Raw genomic sequence first — 23,690 nt, forward strand, 5'->3', positions numbered from 1 at the left:
TGTATAGTGATAGTATTAAAGATGTTTTGATGTAGACTTGCGAAGTTTGGTATTTTTGGTGAATTCTATTAGTTCATTAACGAATATAGAAATTGTTTGAAAAATATCATAAAATTATTAAACATAAATATAATTCATACAAATATATAACATATTTTCACTATAGTATGTATATTGTTACATTTGAAATAACAATGAAATGAAATTTCCCTATACTGAAGTTAAATTGGGGTTATTGAATTTTTATAATATTATGGAAAAATATTCTTTTTTCCATCTGTTAAATAAATTCATTTGTTTTTTGCAACCTTTTTCCAAAGTATATTTATTTTTTCAGCGAGAAAAAAGTAACAATTTTCATTTTTTAAACGACTAAAGTTGCGAATGAGAAAAGAAACATGCAAACGTTTAAATTTTTGCGAAAAAAAAATGATCAACGGGTTCAGAAGTGTTTTTACAAATGTAATGCGAACAACAGGATTACAAAAGTAGTAAGAGAGATTTATTTAAGAAATGATATAAGTTGTAGTATAGAAAAATGCAAGGTTTGTGAAAACAAAAAGAAAAAGTTGTTAGATGGAGATAGGAATATCTTAATATTAGATACAGATACAATAATTAAATATATTGATTTTTTATACGAGTGTAATATAGATAACATATTAATCCCATTAACTATTTATGAACACATAAGAACATTTAATAAAATATTATATAAAAAGTTACATGAATTGTGTTATGAAATCGATGAAAGTATACCTAATAGTAATAAAAGATATAGTGTTTTTGTAAACAAATATTGTAAGTTTACATATGTTCATGATAATATAAAATATGATTTAAAAGAATTACAAGAAATTATAAAAATTGTTATATGGTTCAAGCATCACAACCCTAATTTAAATGTAATAGTTATCACTAGTAATGATTTATTAACAAATGATTGTGCTAACAATGGTATACCTTGTTTTTCATTACTAGATTACGTCAATCAATTTTTAATAAAAAAAGCAAAAAATGGATTAAATAATTATGGCTACAATGATAATATGCTTAGTATAGAGACTATAAAAATGTACTTTGAAGATAATATGATTGCTGAAAATGATGAAAATAAAGAAGTTGAAAACGGGAACGAAGCTAATGGAAATTCTCGTTTGAATGATTTGGACAAGACGCAAAATGATTCAGAAAATTTTAAATATAAAAAAAAAATATATGAACCCCATTTAGATAAAAAAGAAATAATCCAAGGATTGAGAAATAATCAATTCTTTAAAGGAGTTTTTCAAGTTATTTGTGTAAATAAAATGGCAACAGTAAAAATTAACGACTATGAAGATGTTATAATAAAGGGTTATAAAAATATGAACAGAGCAATACATAATGATATTGTTGCAGTAGAAATATTTTCTCAATTTACTGATCCATCATATGGCGAATCAGATTATTTTGAGGAGCATATCGATCCAGATGAAAAAGAAGAAGAGGAAGAAGCCGAAGATGATGACGAGGAAAAGGAAAAAAAAACAAACGATATGAACAAAACAACTTCCATTGCTAAGTCGGAAAACGAACAACATATAAAAACAGGGGAAGGGAACGAATTTATTGAGTGTAAAAAATTGTATGGTAAAGTTATTGGAATTATTAGCAGATCCCGAAAAGAATATGGTGGTGTTATTAAAAGCTGTGATAATGATAAAAATAATAAATATATAGAAAAATTATTATTTTTTAAAGCTTTTAATAGTAAAATACCACATATAATAATAAAAAGTAATATGGAAGAAGAATTAAGTAATAAACGAGTAATTGTAACAATAGATAAGTGGGATTTTAATTCAAAATATCCATTAGGAAGATGTTTAAGTGTATTAGGTGTTTGTGATGATATTGAAGCGGAAACAAAATTAATTTATAATGAATATAATATATCAACAAAAGAATTTAGTGAAAGCGCGTACTTGTGCTTACCGCCTTCAAATTGGGTTATACCTGAAGAGGAATTTTCTAAAAGAATTGATTTTAGAAATATTTTAACTTTTAGTATCGATCCTCCTGGATGCCAAGATATAGATGATGCATTATCTGTTGAAATTTTAGAAGACGAAAAAATTATAAAAATAGGAGTACATATAGCAGATGTATCTTATTTTGTTAAACAAAATAGTGCCCTTGATTTAGAAGCATCAAAAAGATGCACTACAGTTTATTTGACAAATCAAAGAGTTGATATGCTTCCCAAATTATTAACAACAGATTTATGTTCATTAGTTGAAAAGCAAGACAGATTAACATATAGTTGCATATTTACATTTAATACGAATTATGATATATTAGATATTAATATAGCTAAATGCATTATTAATAGTGATAGATCATTTACATATGAACAAGCTCAGAATATTATTGACGATTCTAATGATACATCTTCTATTGCAATTTCATTGAGATTACTAAACAACATTGCAAAGGATTTAAAAACAAAATGGTTAAATGATGGTGCATTAGAATTAAAAGGAAACTCAGAAGTTGTATTTGAATTTGAACAAAAAGATTATACAAAAACCAAAAATTTAAAACCTTATATTACATATGAAACAAACCGTTTAATAGAAGCATTTATGTTACTAGCTAATCGATCAGTAGCTAGAATTATTTTTCAAAATTTCAAAGCGGCATGTATATTAAGAAGACATCCGCCACCTAAATATGATACATTAAAAGAATTAGATGAATATTTACAATCTATTAAGGTTTATGATTTTAAATTTAATACATCAAAAGAATTATCTTATTCAATTAATAATATTAATTTAAAAAATGATAAAATACTATCGAATATTTTAAAAACATTAGTTACAAAATGTATGAATGAAGCAATTTTTATATCTGGATATAATGTACACAATAATGATATGTTAAGGCATTATGGTTTGGCAGCTGATATATATACATTTTTTACTTCACCAATTAGACGATATGCTGATATCATGGTGCATAGAATATTAAATCATATATATGGAATAGAAAAGCTTCACAATAAATATTTAGATATTGTTTATTTAAATAAGCAAGTCGCTTTATTAAACGAAAAATACAGAAATGCTAGATTTGCTTCTAGAGCTTCTGTTAATTTTTTCTCTTATCTATATATTAAAAAAATAGGAAACCAAATTACACAAGCTGTAATAACAAGCTTAAAAAAAAATGGAATACAAATATATGTGTTAGCATATGGTATTGAAGGAATATGCTATCTAAAAAAAAAAGACGGATTTATATTTGATGAGAAAAAAAAATCATTTATTAAATTGAATGAAAACCAAAAAGAAATTTTTCAATTAAATTTTTATGACAATGTGGAGGTCCATATGCAAGTTGACACGCGAGATATTAAATGCCAAAATCATTTTATTTTTATTAGAAAACTGTAAGACCAGAATTGGAAATTCATCGGTGCAATATCGTCCATTGAATTCCGTTCGGTCATGTATATGCTATATGGATACATTCTATTAGTATGCTTTCTAGCATATTTTATTTTTTTGAGATAAATGATGTGTTATAAATATTATTAAAAATAAAAACAATTTGTGTATATATTTTCCATATATACAATGTTGTAGTATGCTTATATGCTTATTTATTTTTTGTTAAATATGTTTATTTTTATATTTTATTATCTTTAAAATGTTGTATTGTGTTTAACTATGAACAAATATATTATTACAAGGATGTAATAAAACAAAAAAATTGTATTAATTTAAACTGTATGTTTTGCATACTTGTATATAAGGATGCGAATATTTCCAATAAACTGATATGGAATTAATAATACTAAAAACATATGGAAAAAGGGGGAATACTAAGAAAAACTTTATATAAATTTTGTATATTCACAGTTGCAATCAAAATTTTAAAGGCATTTTTAAAAATACTTTTTCAATAATGCGTAATACTCAATTAAAAAAATTTGTAAAAGGTGTAGACCAAAAAAATACATAAATTGTATATATAATTGAAAAAAAAAGGAAATACCTAAATATTGTCCATAAAAAAGAAAATCATACTGAAAGAAATATTTTTACTTAAATGCCATTATACATAATACACATTATATATTATCATGGGAGAAATAAAAAATAATTAATAAACAATAAGAAATTTCAACAACTTGTAATTGGTAAAAGAAATATTCTCGACGATAAAAATAATGAAAACAACACAAAAAATATAACACGCTATTATATATTTATACAAATGTTAAACTTATTACAATAGCGCTAGAGATTAAAATTTAGAATAAAAAATATCCTCATTGAACAGTAATAACATTAATAGTGACCACATCATAACATGACAATATCAATAACAGCAACAACAATCATATTAATGATTTAACTTGATCAACGGAAAAACGAACATAATAAACAAAATTATGTCAAGAGAAATAACAAAAAATATATATATATAATATATATATATAATAAAGTAAACTATTGAACAAATGTATGATTCATTTTAACATGTTTTCAATATAATATTATGGAAAAAAGAAAAAATAAATAAGAAAAGGAAAAAGAAAAAAAAAGAAATTATAATTAAAAATAAATCTATATTACATATTTTAAAAAAGAAAAAAAAAGTATATATTTTTACCGTGTGAATGGCATCTAAAAGTATTTAGTTAGATATATGTATATGTGTGCATATGCGATGTTATTTAAAGGAATTGACTTCTTTATAAATTTGGAAAATAAACGAAAATCATTTTATTTTCTATGAATTATTTCTTCATGCTTTCTTTTAAATTATTTTATTATTATTGTTGTTTCTGCTTTGCACAATCTTGGTTATATCATTAAGTTATCAATTTGTTTCCTTTAACAATTTGTGTTAATATACTCCTATTAAAACATGAAATCATCACATCTTCGATTTTGATATACAATATACTTTTTTGTATTTCGTAAAAAGCAAATGATTTCAGATATAGCATGGATACACATATTCAATATATTATAATTTAAAAATACTTAAAGTGTTATAAGTTATATTTATAACGCATTCCCATGCAATTAAATATATTTATCTTTTCATTTTTTTCTTTTATTTTTCGATGTAATAACAATTGGCATATTTGGTTTTTGATTTTTGCTTTTAGCTTTTTGAATGAGTTAAAAACAATATTTTAGAAAGAGCGCATGATATTTTTTAATATGGGCCGCATCTATAGCTATTATTATTTGAGTAGAAAAAATTTTGGGCTTGTGGATTTTGATGCGCTACAAAATTTGGTTGTCCCATAGCATTTGGTTGAGATGGAATATTTTTTTGTTGTCTTGCCATTTGCTGAAATGTGTTTACTCCATTTTGGCTAATATATTTTTTCATTTCTTCTTCTTCTCCTTTTTTTACTGTTACTTTTAATTTTTTATTCAATGCCATAAATCCATTCATTTGAGATATGGCTGCGGCAGCACTTTCAATATTTTCATAAGAAACAAAAGCAAATCCTCTATTTCGTCCTGTATTTTTTTCAGTTGCTATTCTTGCTGATAATAATTCACCAAATGGAGAGAATGCTTGAATTAAATCGGTTTGTTGCCATTCATTTGGGACATGGAAAATAAATAAGTTGGCACCTGGGGGACCTGTTAGAATATAAGAAGAAAAATTATATAAGATATAAATAAATACAAAATATGGAGTATACATAATTATGATTTAATAGTGCAGCAATAAGATGGATTGAAAAATCATTTATTGTTACACATTCTACTATTTTGTATGCATTTTTTTCATTAAAATAACCTGAAGAATCCGAAAGGTTATGCATGTTGGGATTATTATTCATAAAAAGTGTTTCAAACTCTTTAGGCATTTCCCATTGTGTTGTATTGGTTTGTTCATTATAATAATATGGTCGACCTTCACCAGAGTAATATTCTTTCCATACACCAACTTGTCGAGGATAATTATTATTTACACCAAAATTACCAGCATAATTAATATTATTAGGGGTGCCAGGATGAGCTTGTGGTGAAATACCATGTGGTGCATTTTGCATAGGTTGCATTCCTAATTGTGATTGTGCTTGTTTTGATGATTTTGGTTCTGCAAATCTGACTTCAACTGGTCTATTACAACCTTCTAATGTTTTTTTACCATTTAATGAGCTAATAGCATACAAGGCTTGTTCTTTATATGCGAATTTAACAAAAGAACATCCTTTACCTAAGCCAGTAGAATTATCTTTCATAATAAAAACTTCTTCAACAGATCCATATACAGAAAACATATCTTTAATACTTTCTTCTGTAATATTTTTAGGTAATGATCCAATAAATAATTTTGCTTGGTCAACACCTGATTCTACATTTTGTGGGAACCCTAATTTCATAACTTCCCCTGATGCATATTTAACTTGGAGTGACCCTAATTGCTGATCTAAAGTTCTTTGATTATTTAATGATCTTATTGCATTATCTGCTTCAGATATCGAAGCCATTTTTACAAAAGCACTTGACTTATGTATATTTGTTATTTTATCTCTTATTATTACTACTTCATTTACTATACCAAATTCTTCAAATATTGGCCTTAATTGTTCTTCTTCATAATTTTTTGGAACCCTTCCTATAAATAGTTTTATAGAAACAGGGGGTGCTGGGTGGCAAGGAAATGTATGATCACTATAATCCATATTTATATCATCTTTATCAGATTTCCCTTTGCCCGAACTATCATTTTTTGATTTTGAATTTTTTGTGCTCCCTGATAATTCATTATCTTCTTTTGTAAAATCTATTTCTTCTGATATTATATCATTTTTCCCCTGATTATAATTCGCTGTATTGGTATCAGAGGAATTATCATTTGAATCTATATTATCATTATTATCCATATTTATTTATTTTATATAATAATATGCTGGTTCTATATTTTATATATGTAAAGTATACCCATACATATATATATACTTCACACTTATAGCTGAACAAAAATTGTATTTCTTTTGTTCATTTATACAAAAATTAATTAATTTTTCTTTTTTTGAATTCAGTTATAGTGAAATTAATTATTCACCTTTAATTTATTTATTCCTATTTGTTAATAATCTTTATTTCATTTATTTATTTTATATTTCTTCTTTGGCCATTTAATTTATGTATTTTTCTTTGATATATTATTATTATTTTTTTTTTTTTAATTTTTTTTTATTTAATTTTTTTGTGGGTGTTATTTTAAACAATAATTTTTGATGCTTTTATATATTGTAAATTGGTATGCTTAAAAAAAAATTCCATGTGATTTTTATTATTTATAAATTATAAAATTAATAATAAGCCTTTTTATTGCTTACAATGAGCCATACTATATATTATGTAAAAATGCAAATAAACCAACCCAGATTTTAAATTAATTTCATGAGCTATAAAATTTGCTTAAAAATTTTTTACCTTTAAATTTTTTATTTGTATATATATGCACGTAATGCTTAAATACCCCTTTTTATGTACTATATATTATAAATATATACTATATATTATATATAAAATTATTATTATATGCATTAATTTGCCAAGACCGGATAAAGCACAAAATGCCCTTTAAGTGTTATACTCAAATATTATATATATAATATTTCCCCTGTATTTCGTATTAGTGAGGTATTATTTTTAAGCCATCCTTTTCTTTATATTAAATATTTATATTTATTTTTTGTATTTTCTTTTTAGTATTATAATTCCATTGTTTTATGCTTATGCTAATTTTTTTAATAGTTATGAAAAATATATGATTATTAATATGTTTTGTTATATGGCTATTAAAAAAAATGCATATGAAATTTAAATCTGAAATATTTATAATAGGGCAAAGTACATATAGGGCATACTATATAAATATATTAAATTGTTACAGGTCTATATTAAACATTCACATGACAAAAATACGCAAAATTAATAAGAAAAAAAGCCCTAAAATAAACTTTATGGGTTTAAAGAAAAAGTAATCTCTAAAAATTAACATTTTAACATAATATTTATGCAAAGTAAAAAGTAGCTACTTATAAATATTGAAAAAATGAACTGTAAGCCTTAAAAAGTAATATAATACCACATTACTCCTACTATATGTATATTAAATGTCAGCGCTTAGGGATACCTATATGTGTATTATTTTATGTAATTACGATACAGAATTTTCGAATTCTGAAATCTTATTCATATTACACCATAGAGACAACAAAATGAACCATTAACGGTTTATGTTCTACTTTTTAAATTTTGATGAGCCTATATTATGGCATACATGCACATAATTGTGAATATCAATATAAAACTGGAGAATTTTATATAAGAATATTATTACTTTTTTCGTTTTAAAATAGAGATTATTCAGCACATATATTTGTTTTTTTACAAATATAAATTTTATATTTCATTTCCTTATTAATACATGTGTGTGTATAATAAGAAATCTACATATTCGGTTATATAATGTTCGTTTATTTGTTTTTTTTTAATGAGCACAGCTATTTTTATGATATACAAATCATTATAAATAAAAGCCCACAATGATATATGTGGCTGTGTGTAAATGCTTACTTTATTTGCATTTTATAGAAAATATTATATCTTATACATCAAAAATAAATTGACAAAGGGAAATAATGTCATTGTGTAATAAGTATATGCTAAAAATAAGGTTATGCAAGATATAAATAATACTGTAATTTTAGTCGTTCTCTTATATGCATCAATTTATTCAAAAAAACTTTTCACCTATAAAAATTTGCGATTAATTTTTTTGTTTTATTGAAATAAAACTTTAAAAGGGTGATAAAGATCATTTCCTAAATGGCGCAATATTGTGATATACGAAAAAAATATTTTATATATGTATGTACATTTCAGTATGATGAGCTTTTAAATATGAATTAAGGTTAAAAAATCTTGTAACATAAAAATGGCCTATTTATGTCTTTCTTATCAAAGTCTCGCTATATATATAATAACTATACATGTGATTATTCTTCAAATTTTTCTACATAAATGAAATGGATTTAATATTCACACCTTTATGTGAAATCAACAAATTCAGACAAGTTGTATTTGGTCATTTGTTATTATATTCATTAATGGTGAATATTTCCCATCCTGTTTTCAAGCATATATATAACTATATGGTTTTTTAAAACTAATTAAAGTTGGAAATAAAAATTCAAAGCTAATTATCATCTCCTATGTGGGAAATAAGCAAAATATAAGTAACAGTAATAAAAAAAGACGAAAAAGTGCCTTAAGCATATAAATAATTTCCTTATGTATCAATTACATTAAAATTTAAGGAATGCATTTAAGCACCATAAAAGATGTTAAAAGTTGTTATAAATATGTATAATTATAACTATCTTAATAATTTGAACAAAATATATCATCAATAGGCTAAGGGTATTTCAATTTGTATTTATTAATGTTTTTAATTTTATGATTATGCATGCTCATTATTTCTGTTATAAATATGAATTTTATAGAAAATTGATGCAAAAAATATTTGAATTCCGTTGTATCAAGCTAAGTCAGATGAGCCACGATATATACCAATCTATAAATATTTATATATATCCATCGATGTATTTTATATTATTTATTTTGAATTTATGCATATAGATCTTTATGCGTTTTCTAAGGTGAATACTGAAAGACATATAGAAACTAATAGAGACCATACTTTCAATTGTGATTAAAAAATAAGGGAGAAATATGAAGAAAAAACATATGTATAGTCGATAATTTAATAAAATGGATAAATGATTAATAGAACTATATACATAATATATATCTTTAATCTAATATGGATTTATTAAAGTATTATTGCATGAACTGTATTAATGTTTGCACTCCTGAGAAGTATGTGATCGATCAAAATGAAATCGAATTTTCTAGCACAAGTAAAACAGAGTTTAGTTCGAAGATTTGGGATTTTTATTATTCAACATCAGACAACTATACACTATATGATAAACAATTGCACAACCGAGACACAGAAATAAAAGACAAAAAATATTTTAAAAGGAATAATAAAAGTAGTAAAAATTTTAAAAACTTAGAAAAGGTTAAAATAGTAAAAGACTTTTTTTTAGACAACGAAATAGAAAATAATTCTATGAATAAAAATATGTATAATGTACAAAATAGTGAGTCATTAAAAGGTGATAAGGAATTCAATATATATAGTATTAATTCTTTTAATCAAACAGCCAACATATTTATAGAAAATATATTTGATATAGCTATTGCTTCAGAAAAGGAAATTATTTCGAATAAAAAGAATACCCAAAAAAAGAGTAAAAAAAAAGTAAAAAAATGAAGATAATACGTTTATTTAAAAATAATTATATATATAATGACATGGATCTTTTATATTTTTCCATTTCAACTTTTTAATAATTTCTTTTTTTTGTTTTTTGTGGTTTATAAATAATGTATTTTAATATAAGGATATTTTTTGCGTTAAATATATTATTCTCATTAGTAAAAAGTTTAATTATGAACTTATTTATACCTTTTTAGTTATCATCATAATTTAATTTATATTATAGAGAATTGTTCTTTTCTTTTTTGTCTTTTTTTCTCCGAATATTATTTTCGCTTAATGGCGCATATAAAATTAATTGTGATCATGGTTTTAAGGACTTTAATTTTGTTATCAACCTATTTATGGATTACATATTTCCTAAAGTATGTTTCCTTTTATGCATTTAATAAATTATGAGCATAATCTCATGTGCGAACAAATTAAAATGTAGCCATTTTTACACAAATATGCTATACACCATTTAGTAAAATTAATAAAGATATAGTATCCTGAAGAGATAATAGACACCCTATTTTTGGGCATTGCAGTATGTATTATATGTGTTTATCAAATAAGTATTTTTATAATCCATATTACATGAGATGAATTATATTTTAATTATAGTAAATTTTACTTATTTTTTACTCCCTTTTCAATGATAAAAGTTTTGTGATTATCCATGTGAGAATGTGACTTTATTTAAATGAAAGAAACAGTTATGGCGTCCGACTTTTTTAAGCCAATTCCTATTTAATAATGTATGGCTATTCAGAATAAAATGAGAAAAAAACTATGTAGTTTGATATGCTATGTTTTAACTATATTATTTAATTTTTCATTATGTTTTTGTTAATCATTGTATATATGTGTATGTATTCTCACGAATGGGGAAAATATAATACTACTTAATAAAAAAAAGTAATAGCTGTTTACACAAGTGTGAATTTTCATAAAAGATACATGGGTAGAGTATGATAAAAGAGCATACACAACAAAACTATAAATAATGAAGGAATAATATTGCAATATTAGGTAAGCTGATAAAATTTGATAGCTAATATTTGAAAGTTTACACCTTAATTTTTTTATAATTTGATATAACATAATATTATATAAATCCTGTTATGCAATTTTTTTGTATAATACCGGTTATATTTTTTCATGCACTTTATGTGTAAAACATATTTTATTATTTTTATTTATAATTTTTTAGACTTAATTCTACTTACACACATAAATATTTATATATACATTTTATGAAAAAAATAATAATTTGGTATGAGACCAATGTATTGTTAAAATAATATATATTATTTTAATTTTTACAATTTTTTAAAGATAAATAAATAATTAATAATGTTATTTGGATAACATTTGGTCTGTGTTACATTATGATTTATTTTGCTACATTCAAAAATTTATAAATTTGAAATTATGGTATATGGTTATATTATTATTATTTATTATATTTTATTTTATTTTTTTTCACCTGATATTTCACATTTGTAACCCTAAAATACCAAAATATGCGCCCCTATTAATTTATTTGATTTTAAACCAGTTAATAGTATATTATTTGGCTAGTAAAACTTTAACACACATTTAGAGATATGAAAACAAGAATAAGACAATTTTATTTATAAATATGAATAACATAAAGTTATACCAATGCAAGTATTTGGCAGAAATATACGTTAAAAATAAGGAAATAAATGAATATTTAAATATTTTGCAATATGTAGATTGTTCTAATTTGGAAAGCGCTAAGCGCTTTAAGATTTTTATTTTCGATGAATCACCAAACACTGTATCACATGGCATTGTTCAAGAAAATATATATGAAAATGAAATCCAATACGGAAAGCTAGAAAATGACCATGCTTCAAATGACCAATTAGACAGTATAATACCAGATGGTAGGGAAAAATATATGTTGAATCATAATATAGCTGAAAAAGGAGCATATAAAAATTATCCTATTAATGACAATAATACTAGAAATAAAAATGAGAAAAAATATTTTGAAATATATATTTATTATGATGGAACAGTTGACGTTAATATGGTTCCCAAAATGCTAGGAATGAATATATATGAATCTTCACTTAATTTAAAAGAATTCGAAACAACAAAAGATAAATTGATTATGTGCAAATCATCAGATGGTAATACTATCGAAACGAATGGAAAAGGATATGATAGTAATATTGATATTTGTGAATTAAAAAATGGGAGATTAGAAAATATTTTTAAATCATTAAATATACAAACTATTGATTCGTTTGCGGGATCTCTCATAAAGTTGCCATTTGAAGTTAATTCAGAAAAAAATGAATTTGTTGAAAAAATAAGAAATGCCACAGCATGGTTTATTATATACTGTAAAAATGTAAGTATTATTGATATGAATATTAATAATAATTTCAATTTAAAATGGAAAAAATATATAGAATATAAAAATATTTCTGCGTTAGAAGGAGAAAAATTGATAAAGAAAGATATAAAATATTATGGTGTAGAATATAGTACTGAGCATGTTTTTTCTAAATACATTGTATACGACAATGACATAATTGATAACAATATTTATGATAGAATGCTGCGTATATATTTTTTGTATAAAGACCATGAAGAATTATACGATAAGACCCCAAATATTGATATATATAATAAACTAGATATTTCCGAATTTGTGTCTACAAGTGTTATTAATATGTTTGGAAATCTTTCAATTTATATAAAAGACGAAAATAATAAAAATATATTAATAAGTGATATTTGCAATAGTAGATTAATTCCTTCAATATGCAATGCATACATAGAATTTTTACTACTACTACGAGAGCAAAATATTTCGAATAGGAATTATAATTTTTCATCATACTTTCCTTTATTAGATATTACGTCTAAAGGAAAAATTAACCAACTCATATATTCGATATACAATGAAATATTTGATGAGGAAAAAAACCTAAAATTAATTTACAATGGGAAGAAATGGATAAATTTTAGCGAGTGCATATTTGTTACAAGTGAATTAAAAAATATATTTGAGATGGGAATATCAGATATTATGGAGCACTCTGAAATAGCCAATATAATTTTTTTAGAGGACAAAATAAAAACTGCTATATATTATCATTTGAATGTACTAAGTAAAAAAATAGAAAGTAATAACTTAATTAAGAAAATATTGGGGTATAATCTAAAATATATAGATGATATTCCTAGTGACATTATTAATAATATAGAATTATTTCATAAAAATATTTCAGTAAAAAATATGTTAGAAAAAAATAAAAAATGTAAATTTTTGCATGAAATAATTATAAATAATATTGAGCATGTGCATTTTGAAAACCTTTTGCCTATATTAGTTTATCTTGTACAATTAAAATCTGAAAATATAGACAACGATTTAAGAAGTGTTGCATGTTTTCCCAATCAGAATAAAAAATTAAAAAAAATCAGCGAATTAGTATTTTCTATGGATAAGGAATATTATAAAGAATCCATAGATATAAAATCCAATAATGAGAACATACATGGTGAATATGATAATTGTGATCAAATTAAACGGCATACTATTAGTAATGAAAATTTAATATCAATAGAATTTATGGATAAAATAAAAAATGAAGACATTGAGAGGCTCAGACTTTTAGGTCTAACAGTCATTTATGAAGAATATAAATTAAATGATAATATACATGATATTTTATTAGATTTAGATAAATTATTTTTTAGCGCTATGGGATACGAAAATAAGATTACAACTTTAAATAAAATAATTTACCAATTAGAAAAAAACATAATTGATTTGGAAAACCCTACAATATTAAATGATTTAAAAAATATATTCTTTTTACCAATATATAAAAGTAAAAACTATAATTATGTTCGATTGGACAATGATACAGCGGTGAATAATAAGGTACCAAAAAATAAAGACTCTCATAATTCTTTTTCATGTAATTTGAAAAAAAAAGACACAATAAAAATCATTAATAGTAATGAATTAAATTCTAGTAGCATATCCGAATTAAGTAGCAATTCTTGTGATAATATAAAAAAAGGAAAATGCGAGATTGAATATGATGACATTACAAGTAATAATCCTCTTAATGCAGAAAATAACAATTCCAATGATATAACAGAAAATATGAATGATACACATATTACAGATTTTATTAGGATAAATGAAGGATATGATAAGAAGTATTTTAATGTAATTTTTTTAAAACAAAAATGTTATTGTATTGACAATATAAAGATATCATCAAAATTATGTGAATTGTTAGATTTACAGAAAAGGCCACAATTAAACGATGTAATGAATCATTTTGAAATAATAATGAATAATTCTACAAATATGCGTTTTCAAAATATTTCTAAAATTTATGAAGATATTTATGAATATTTTGAACATTTTATAGTTTCTGAAAATAAAATAAACAATAAGACATGTAACGAAATAAAAGAAAATGACACAATGAAAACAATAAATCTAACAATAGAAAATAAAAAAGATATAAAAACGGATGAGTATGAAAGATTTAAAGATTTCATTAAAGAAAATAAATTTCTTTTTATTAAAAATAAACTTTGGAAAAGTAACAATGTATTTTCTCTTAGAAATAGTATACCTTTAAATTTGTTTATATGTGAGCTACCAAAGTTATATAAAATAAAATATCCAAATTTAATGAGTCTTAGTGGAATTCAATCAAAATTAAAGCATTCTAAATTGGTTAATATTTTAAATAAGATTCGAAATAGCTTTAATAACAATAAAAAATATATGAAAAGCCATAACAATGAGAATAAAATAAATAATGATAATTTTAAAGAAGATAGAAATATGCAATTAACTGGATTATTAAAAATGTCTTATGTTAATACATTAAACATGATTGATATATCAATTTGTGACGAGTCTAATATATCTAACTTCATAGAAATCGAAAAATTAAGTCCTATGAAAAATTCAAATATTTCATGTAATAAAAAAATGGTTAGCAATGAAATCCTAAATAAACCATTAGAATGCAAATGCTTTGAAAAAATATATTTACCAAATATTAACTATGCTTTAATAAAAAAGGATGAGTGCATTTATATTAAAAATTCGGTTCAATATAAAAAGACAAAGGATAAAAACGTGATTCATAAGGATATTAAAGAAAATATTATTAATTTGTTGAATATTCCAATAAAAGCAATAGAACAAAATACAGTTGAACGAACAGAATCTGTTCCTAAAATCGTGAGAAAAAAAACACTGAAATCGTGTAATCCAATTAGTAACAAAATGAATATTAAATCGGTTAAAGATGGATTAAAAATATCACAAACTACAGAGAAAAAGTCGAGTGTAAAATTTTCGTCGACCGCAACAATAACTCGAAAGTATTCCAAATTTAATGCAGAAAAAAAGAAAGGCATAACCACAACAGTTGCTACCAATATTAATAAAAGAATAATGACCAAATCAACAATCGATGACAAGAAACAAATAAAGTTTTCATTGAAGGACAGCAAAAACGTTGTAAACATTAACACCAGCTTAAAAAGAAAGTGTCCTATGACACTAAAAAATAAAACTAATAACACAAATAAAGCTCACAATAAAGAGAATTCTACCATTAAATCTTCAAAAAAAAAAGTAGAAAATAAGGGCAATAAAATAAGCGAACCAAATTTATTTAAAGACATAAAAAATTTAATATATTTTTTAGATGATATCGGGTGTTTCGATGTAAATTTTATTATTGATAAAAGGACATTTGAAGAGGATTATATTCCAAAACCCTTTTTTAAAATGGCACGTATGTATTTATACATAAAAGTAAAAAAAAAAATATACGAAGATTTTTTGTTTAATAAAGACGATTTGATTGAATATGCATATACTCACAATATTTTAAATTATAAAGAATATATAAATGCAGAAAATAATAATGCAGAATCTTTTAAATCTTGCACCGATTTAATTTGTTTATATCTGTTCGAAAACTTTTCTTCCATATTAGACAACTTATTGGTATTTAATAATAATAAATTTTTTGAATGGTATACTAAAGTTAATGAAGAATGCAATAACGGTAATGATAAAGTAAATGATAACCATTTAGACTATCAAAATAGGTTTACTAATGCAGAAATGAAAAACGAAAATAGTTTATGTATAGATAATATGAGTGTAAATCCTTTAGATATATATTATGGCAATGTAGATAAATTGGATGGAAATAATGATATAAAGAGTACTGATTGTTCAGAAATAAATAAGATACCAAATGATCAAGTAAAAAATAAGAAAAAATTACACAAGAAAAGTTGTTCCTTTAATAATAAGGACAAAGAAGTTTTAAAAAACCTTTTTTTCTATAATTATTTTCAAGATGATAAAAAAAATGAAGATAACAATGATAACCTTCGTAGAACATTAACCGTTGCAAATTTCAAACAGAAGGAATCAAAACTAAAAAAATTTAATACAATGCATAGAGTTCTACAAAATAATAAAACAATAGAGGAAATAAATAAGAAGAACCAACTTCACAAAGGTAAAACGGAATTAGATATTGGGAAAATGCTCTCTATAAATAAACAAAATGAAACGAATGGTAGTGACTATAGTAATATTATATTAATTCGTATGTATAAAAGCGATACTGTTTTATCACATATTAAATACATTGAGAAAGCATTTTTAGAATGTAAAAAATTTAATGAAAAATTTTTACTTTTTTCAAAAAATCTTGTTAAACTGAATTTTATAAAAATTGATGGTAAAGTAGAGCAATTAACAAGTTTGGTTTTAACGATGTCTGAAAATCATTTTCAGCTACGAGAAAAATTTTACAAGAGCCGTAAAGAGGTAGAAGACAATGATAAAAAAATAGAGCGTAAATCAAATGAAAATATGATAAAAATAGATGGTGAAGAAAACTTTAATTCATCAGTAAATCAAAATTTAGAAATGTTTTTACAATGCCAAATATATAGTGGAAATAAATCAAGCAGATGGATAATAGGCTTGTTAAATGATGTAGGCATATCTATATGTTTTGAACATTATCAATTATTTCGTAAACATTTTTTATTTCAGAATTTGAATGCAATTTATGCTATTGATAACTTACCTATGCATATTAAATGGAGTTCGCTGAAGAACAATTGTAATATAAAAAAATTGAAAAATGTAAAAAATTTTGAAGTTGCTATAAATAGCATATCTAATTTATATAATAATTTTTTAAAGCTAGCTCATAGAAATGCTGTAAAGAAACTATTAAAACATGATACAAGCAAAATATTATATAAACACAAAGATAAATGGGTCACGAAAAAAAAAACAGCAAAATTTGATACCAACTCAAATGTAACCACAGAAGAAAACTGTATAAATCGTCGAACAAATATTTGCAATGATTCTGAATATAATAATGTTGATGATGATAAACAAAATATGGCATTTTCTTATATATACAAAATAAATAAAAATGATATAAAAAACTTCAATGAAATTTATAAAATTATTAAAAATAAATATCTTAATTTCATCCCTAAAAATTATGATAAAAATGATTTATTTTGTCATGTTATCAAACATGTATTTATGAATTGTAATGAACTTAAGATATTACCCTGTCTTAAAAAAAGGGATAGCATATATTCACTTTATTGGGACAATATGTATGACTGTATTAATATATATCCATTCTGCAAATATTTAAATCCGCTAACATTTTTCATGTTAGATTTAGGTCTAACTATTTTATTGCCATATTTTGAAATCGACAATATTATTCATTTGCATAAAATGGTCAACGAAGATAATGATAATAATAATAATAATAATAATAGGAGTGAGCATAAAAGCAATTCAACTGAAATAATTGATAAAGAATTTGATATTATAATTGTTAATGATGAAAGAGTGAAAAAAAATATAGAAGACAACACTAATTTACTTTTAGATATTAAAAAAGATCAACCATATAATTCTAAAAGCACTATAAATAATGATTCAAATCAAAATAAAAACTATGGCAAAGTTTGCAACTTAACACCTGTACTTTTAAGAAATTCAATAAGAAAAACATTTTTGGCATTTACACATTTTATAAAAGAATGCTTAGACAAAAAAAATCTATCTACAATTTTGTATTTATTTGATTATATTTTTTCTGATTTTAAACAAAATAATGAAATGATTGGATTAGTAAAATGCGTAACAAATATACCACTACTCGTTATCCTATATTGCGACATATTGGAGTTGAAAGGAAATATACATAAATATGTGGATTGTGAAGACGAAGAGGAAAGTATATATAATGAAATAAAAGAAAGTGACATAAAAAGTAATGAAACAAAAAATTATGAAATAGTTAGTGATATAGTAAATAGCGATTTGGAGAAATTTAATGGAATGAGCAATAAAGATGATGATACTAAAAGTATTGATTACAATACCAACACATTTCATTCTTTTTCATATAACAATAAAAATTTTAGTGATACAAAAATTACATGTGTAAATAGCTTTATTAAAATTAAAAATAACGATTTTAATTCGGATTTATTTTATAATTTTGATTGCGTCAATTTTATTAAATACGATGAAAACAGTCAAATATATTATTCTAAATATTCTTACTTATTTAATTTGAATGAAATAACTTTTATAAATGCCGGTTTGTATTCAGTATATAGTCTTTCTTTATTAATAGATGCAAATATCATTGTTAAATTGAGCTTTGAAAATTTAACTAACATATTGTATGGAAATCTTTACCCCCATATATTTCATTATTGTGACTCTTTTAATATGAATGAAGATAATAAAAGCGAACAATTGAATGATAAAGGCAAAGAAAAAGATTGCCCTTTGGGTCTCATGTATAATGCGATAAAAATTCCATATGATTTCAAAATAATCGTTTACAACAAATCATTGTTACATATGATTGTTGAACTATATAATGAAAGCGAAGGAACAAATTTTTTAAATAAATTAAAAGAGTTTCGATTATTAATAACCCTTGATAGTAACAAATCTGATGAATTAGACAAAAAATATATGTATGTTCATAATATATGCGATATAAAAAACATAATAGGAAATAAATTTAAAGATGATAATATCGAAGAAATATTATTTTTATTGGGATATAGGAAAATATGTAATGCCGAATTACTAAGTAATACAATAATTGGGGAATATTTAATAAATGATTATGAAGATCTTATGTTATCATTATATAAAAATGTTAAATATTTAAAATGGGGCATATTAAATAGCAATGATTTAAATACTCTTTTAAATCGATTTTTATTAAATATTAAATTTAATAGTAATAATATTTTGTATTTGAAAAGTTTGCCAATCTTTTATTCTTTAAATCATTCAACATTTTTAAATATATTAGATAAAAATAAAAATTATATTGTAATAAATTCAAAGAATATAGACTTGTTTTCTCTTATAGTATCTGAAATTATAGAATACTATGATATTAATACTAACAACAAATCATATACAATATCTAATAAAATTGATACTATAAATATTTGTGATTATAATGAGGATAATATAAGGGTTAATTATAATCAAGTTAATAACAATAATGATAAAATAAATAGTTGCACAGTAAACATTAATAAGAGAGATAACAATGAAAATTTTATCATTATAGACAATAGTAATGAGAAAGGCAATATTCCCAATATAACGAAATTCGACGAAAATAAAAAGGACGAAGAGTTTTTACAACCAGATTTACAATTAACTAATGGTGTTGTTTCAGATTATGGTGATACTTATGATGATGATGCTGATTCGTATAAAATGTGTAATCATATAAATAATGTAGATAATACAATAGATACAAATAATGAAAATATGACATATAAAATTAAGTATATATTCTTACACCATTTTGAAATTAATATAAGCTTTTGGAAACATATAAATATAGAATGCTGGAATTTCTATAATATTATTAAACAATTTTTTTATGGTGTTTTAGTAAATAGCACTAATGAAAAATTATTTCAGAATATTATACTTTACATATATAAAGAATACGAAGAGGTTGTTGAAAAGAAATATGGAGAGACAAATAATAAGAATAATTATTTTAACAATATTTATAATACCAAAAATATAATTAATTCTGAATCTTCTTATGAATATTATTTTAAGGACATTTTTTGTGAACTAAGAGAATTACGCTTAAAATTCAAAAACAATTTCCAAATTTCACAACTCTATAATAAAAATGATGATATATTCAAAGAATTTATAAATGACAATAGGCTATTTAAATTTGTGCAATTATCAAATTTTAAATATGAGCAAGTATTCTTAGAAAGTATGCACTTTCATGTAATGCCTAATATAACAGAGTTAAATGACATTTTATCAATTGTAATTTATGTTTTAAATAATAACAATAATTTGTTAGATTCATTCGATATAAAAACTATTCTTAATAGTGTTCATACCGATTGTAGTAAATACAACACCAATTTCAATGAAACCCATTTAGATAAAAAAATTGATTCTATACTGAAATACACTAATAATAATTTTCAAATTTTAATCAAAAATAATAACGATAACTTTGTTTATTTATTAAAATCGTTAATACATAAATTAATGGATTCAAATAAATTTTCAGAACAAATAAAAAGTTACACAAATTTGTATAATTTTTATAGACAAAATAATAACTCAAATATTCAAAATTTTATTGAGAAGGAAACAACAAAAATAAATAATGACATATCAAATTACTATGACAATAATAATCACCTTGACAATTATAAGGGGGATGAATATACTGTGCAAGGAAATCATGAAGCTGATACTGGTAATAATAATGATGATAATAATCTTTATTCAGGGAATGACATTAATTGTAATAATAATTCGAATGAATGCGGTGAAAAAAATGACGGCACACTTGCTCTCAATAAACAGGACACAGGGAATTATAAACATAATAAAAGAAAAACAATATGATTATATGGGTCATATAAGATATTTATCTTGTTAATTTAAACAAAATTGATCAATATCCTTTGATATTTTTATAAATCCCCTAATTTACTATTAAACTTATGAAAACATTTATTAGGAGAAAATAAAAATACGCATTTTTTATTTTTTTACAAAGGCTATACATAATTTGGGGCAGCGGTATAAATTTGATATTTAACTGAAAACGTGGGTTGTAAAAAAAAATAATAGCAATATTAATACATGCATTAATATGTTCATATATTTTTCCATCCTATTTTTTATTTATACATATTATTTTTCCCTTTATTCGGTATTACATATGTTGCATATGTTTCATTTGTGAACTCTAGGATTTTTTTTATTTCACACAGAACACTAATGGTGCAGTTGTAAACTTTTATGCAAAAATTATATCACTGTATTTTTTTTTGTGGTAATTTTTATATGAAGAAATTATATATATGATATTTTATTTTTTTGTGTATACAAATTAAAATTTGTTTATTTTGTATTATTCCTTTTTTTATAGCATTATTTTTTTGGTTCAATTAAAATAATATATAATTTTTTTTAAACAAAATACGCATAAACATGTGAAAATTATACACAATAGACACATACTATTTTAGATTTATCGCATATATATTTTTAATCAACCTGTTGAAATTAAATTAAAATAAATAAACATTTTTTAATACCCCTAAAAAACAAAAATTTCAAAAAAAATAATGTTAATGATGCATTTTTCAAAGTTATAATATATGTGCATTTTTTTGTATATAAAATGGGGAACGCTGCAACTAACAGTGTTATAAAAAATAAGAACCCTGATACTAAAAAATATAATATTTTAATTTTAGGCCTTAATGGGTCAGGGAAAACAACATTATTATATCATAACATTATACCAGGTTAGTAAAATAATTTAGAAAGCATGTCTAAAGTATTTGAAAAAATTATATATATGCTTAGTTGAACATGCATATGCTTTAGATCAAAATATATATTAAAAAATATAAACATGTGTGTGCATTTTTTTTTTATAAAAGAATGGTCAAATATAACTTCATGCATGGAACCAACAATATCATATCACTATGAAGAAATTAAATTGATGAATGGAAGAATTGGCTTTTGGGACATTTCAGGAAACACTATAGTTAGTTTCTATTGATGTTTATTTGTTTATTGATTTATTCTATCTTTTATTTTTAAGCTGTTTTGTTTCAACTTTTTTTACTTCACTTTTTGTAGATGAGAAATATATGGCAACTAATTTATCGGAACATAATGGTAAATGCAGTTTTATACGTTATTAACATAATGGACATATCCGATGAAGCAGTAACAGAAAACAATTCACTCATAAGTCTATTATTAAATGATGAATGTTTGCAAACATCGTGCATAGTTTTAGTATTTAATACTTTTAACGAAGTGAATAAAATAGATGAAACTACTAAAAATGAATTACTAATTAAATATAAAATTAAGGATTTGATTGATAATTATGGAAATAGAATTCATCATATTTTTTTAGATTGCAAAAGTTGCAAATTGGACAAAAACTGGATGAATTTAATACAACAAATTTCTTATTATTTTTAAAAAATAAAATAAAACCAGTATTACTAACTAAATTGCAAATTCATTTTAGATATAGATTGTAATAATCTTTTAACTGCATTATGAAATAATAAACGAATTAAGCATAGCATGCTCGTTTTTCATTTAATGACAAGCCAAGTAACTATATGTGTGTGCGGAAAATTGGGACAATGAAAAATACAATAAGGTATGATAACACCTTTAAATGAGATGAATATTTTTAATGCAAACTTAAAAATATCCATGGAAATGTGGATAAAAAATTATATGAATAAATTTTTTTATGCAAACTGAAGGTTATATAATTCATTAAATTAAAGAAGCTCGTCTGTAATTTTTAGGGCTTTAAATTAAAGGGTATATATTAAGGAAAAATATAAAATGAATGTATGTTTTTTGTGTATATTTTTAATTTTTATATGATATTTTGAATATTTATATGATAAATCTTTTATAAAAATTAACATTTTCCAAAAAAAATGTATATACATGCTTTATATATGTGCATGAATATGTTAAAAGTATAACGCATGAGTATGCCTTTTTTGTAATTTTTTTTTGTATGTATCATTAATCATGCGCTATAAATAAAACGGAAAATTATATTTGAAAGCTTTCTTTTTATGAAATAATTTTAAACATATATATGTACATATTTACTTAGCATTAATGT

At 23.0% G+C, this 23,690-nt stretch overlaps 5 protein-coding genes across 5 annotated transcripts; 4 read left to right on the forward strand and 1 right to left on the reverse strand.

The window, feature by feature from the left end:
* Positions 1-398: 398 nt before the first annotated feature.
* On the forward strand, positions 399-3,440 carry PCHAS_1135100 (exosome complex exonuclease RRP44, putative; the record flags this gene model as incomplete). The annotated part of the gene is made up of 1 exon (XM_736178.2): positions 399-3,440. The coding sequence occupies one exon, from the start codon at positions 399-401 to the stop codon at positions 3,438-3,440; it is 3,042 nt and encodes a 1,013-aa protein (XP_741271.2).
* A 1,780-nt stretch (positions 3,441-5,220) lies between these two features.
* PCHAS_1135200 (CUGBP Elav-like family member 1, putative) lies at positions 5,221-6,913 on the reverse strand (the record flags this gene model as incomplete). Its single annotated transcript, XM_016798677.1, has 2 exons — positions 5,221-5,660; positions 5,821-6,913. The coding sequence occupies 2 exons, from the start codon at positions 6,911-6,913 to the stop codon at positions 5,221-5,223; spliced, it is 1,533 nt and encodes a 510-aa protein (XP_016654055.1).
* Positions 6,914-9,867: 2,954 nt separating this feature from the next.
* On the forward strand, positions 9,868-10,383 carry PCHAS_1135300 (conserved Plasmodium protein, unknown function; the record flags this gene model as incomplete). Its single annotated transcript, XM_016798678.1, has 1 exon — positions 9,868-10,383. The coding sequence occupies one exon, from the start codon at positions 9,868-9,870 to the stop codon at positions 10,381-10,383; it is 516 nt and encodes a 171-aa protein (XP_016654056.1).
* Positions 10,384-12,016: 1,633 nt separating this feature from the next.
* On the forward strand, positions 12,017-21,409 carry PCHAS_1135400 (conserved Plasmodium protein, unknown function; the record flags this gene model as incomplete). The annotated part of the gene is made up of 1 exon (XM_729155.2): positions 12,017-21,409. One exon carries the CDS (start codon positions 12,017-12,019, stop codon positions 21,407-21,409), a length of 9,393 nt encoding a protein of 3,130 aa, XP_734248.2.
* A 784-nt stretch (positions 21,410-22,193) lies between these two features.
* PCHAS_1135500 (ADP-ribosylation factor, putative) lies at positions 22,194-23,017 on the forward strand (the record flags this gene model as incomplete). The annotated part of the gene is made up of 3 exons (XM_016798679.1): positions 22,194-22,320; positions 22,459-22,568; positions 22,664-23,017. The coding sequence occupies 3 exons, from the start codon at positions 22,194-22,196 to the stop codon at positions 23,015-23,017; spliced, it is 591 nt and encodes a 196-aa protein (XP_016654057.1).
* Positions 23,018-23,690: the final 673 nt, after the last annotated feature.

This window comes from Plasmodium chabaudi (genome assembly GCF_900002335.3).
Source record: "Plasmodium chabaudi chabaudi strain AS genome assembly, chromosome: 11".
NCBI lineage: Eukaryota > Apicomplexa > Aconoidasida > Haemosporida > Plasmodiidae > Plasmodium > Plasmodium chabaudi.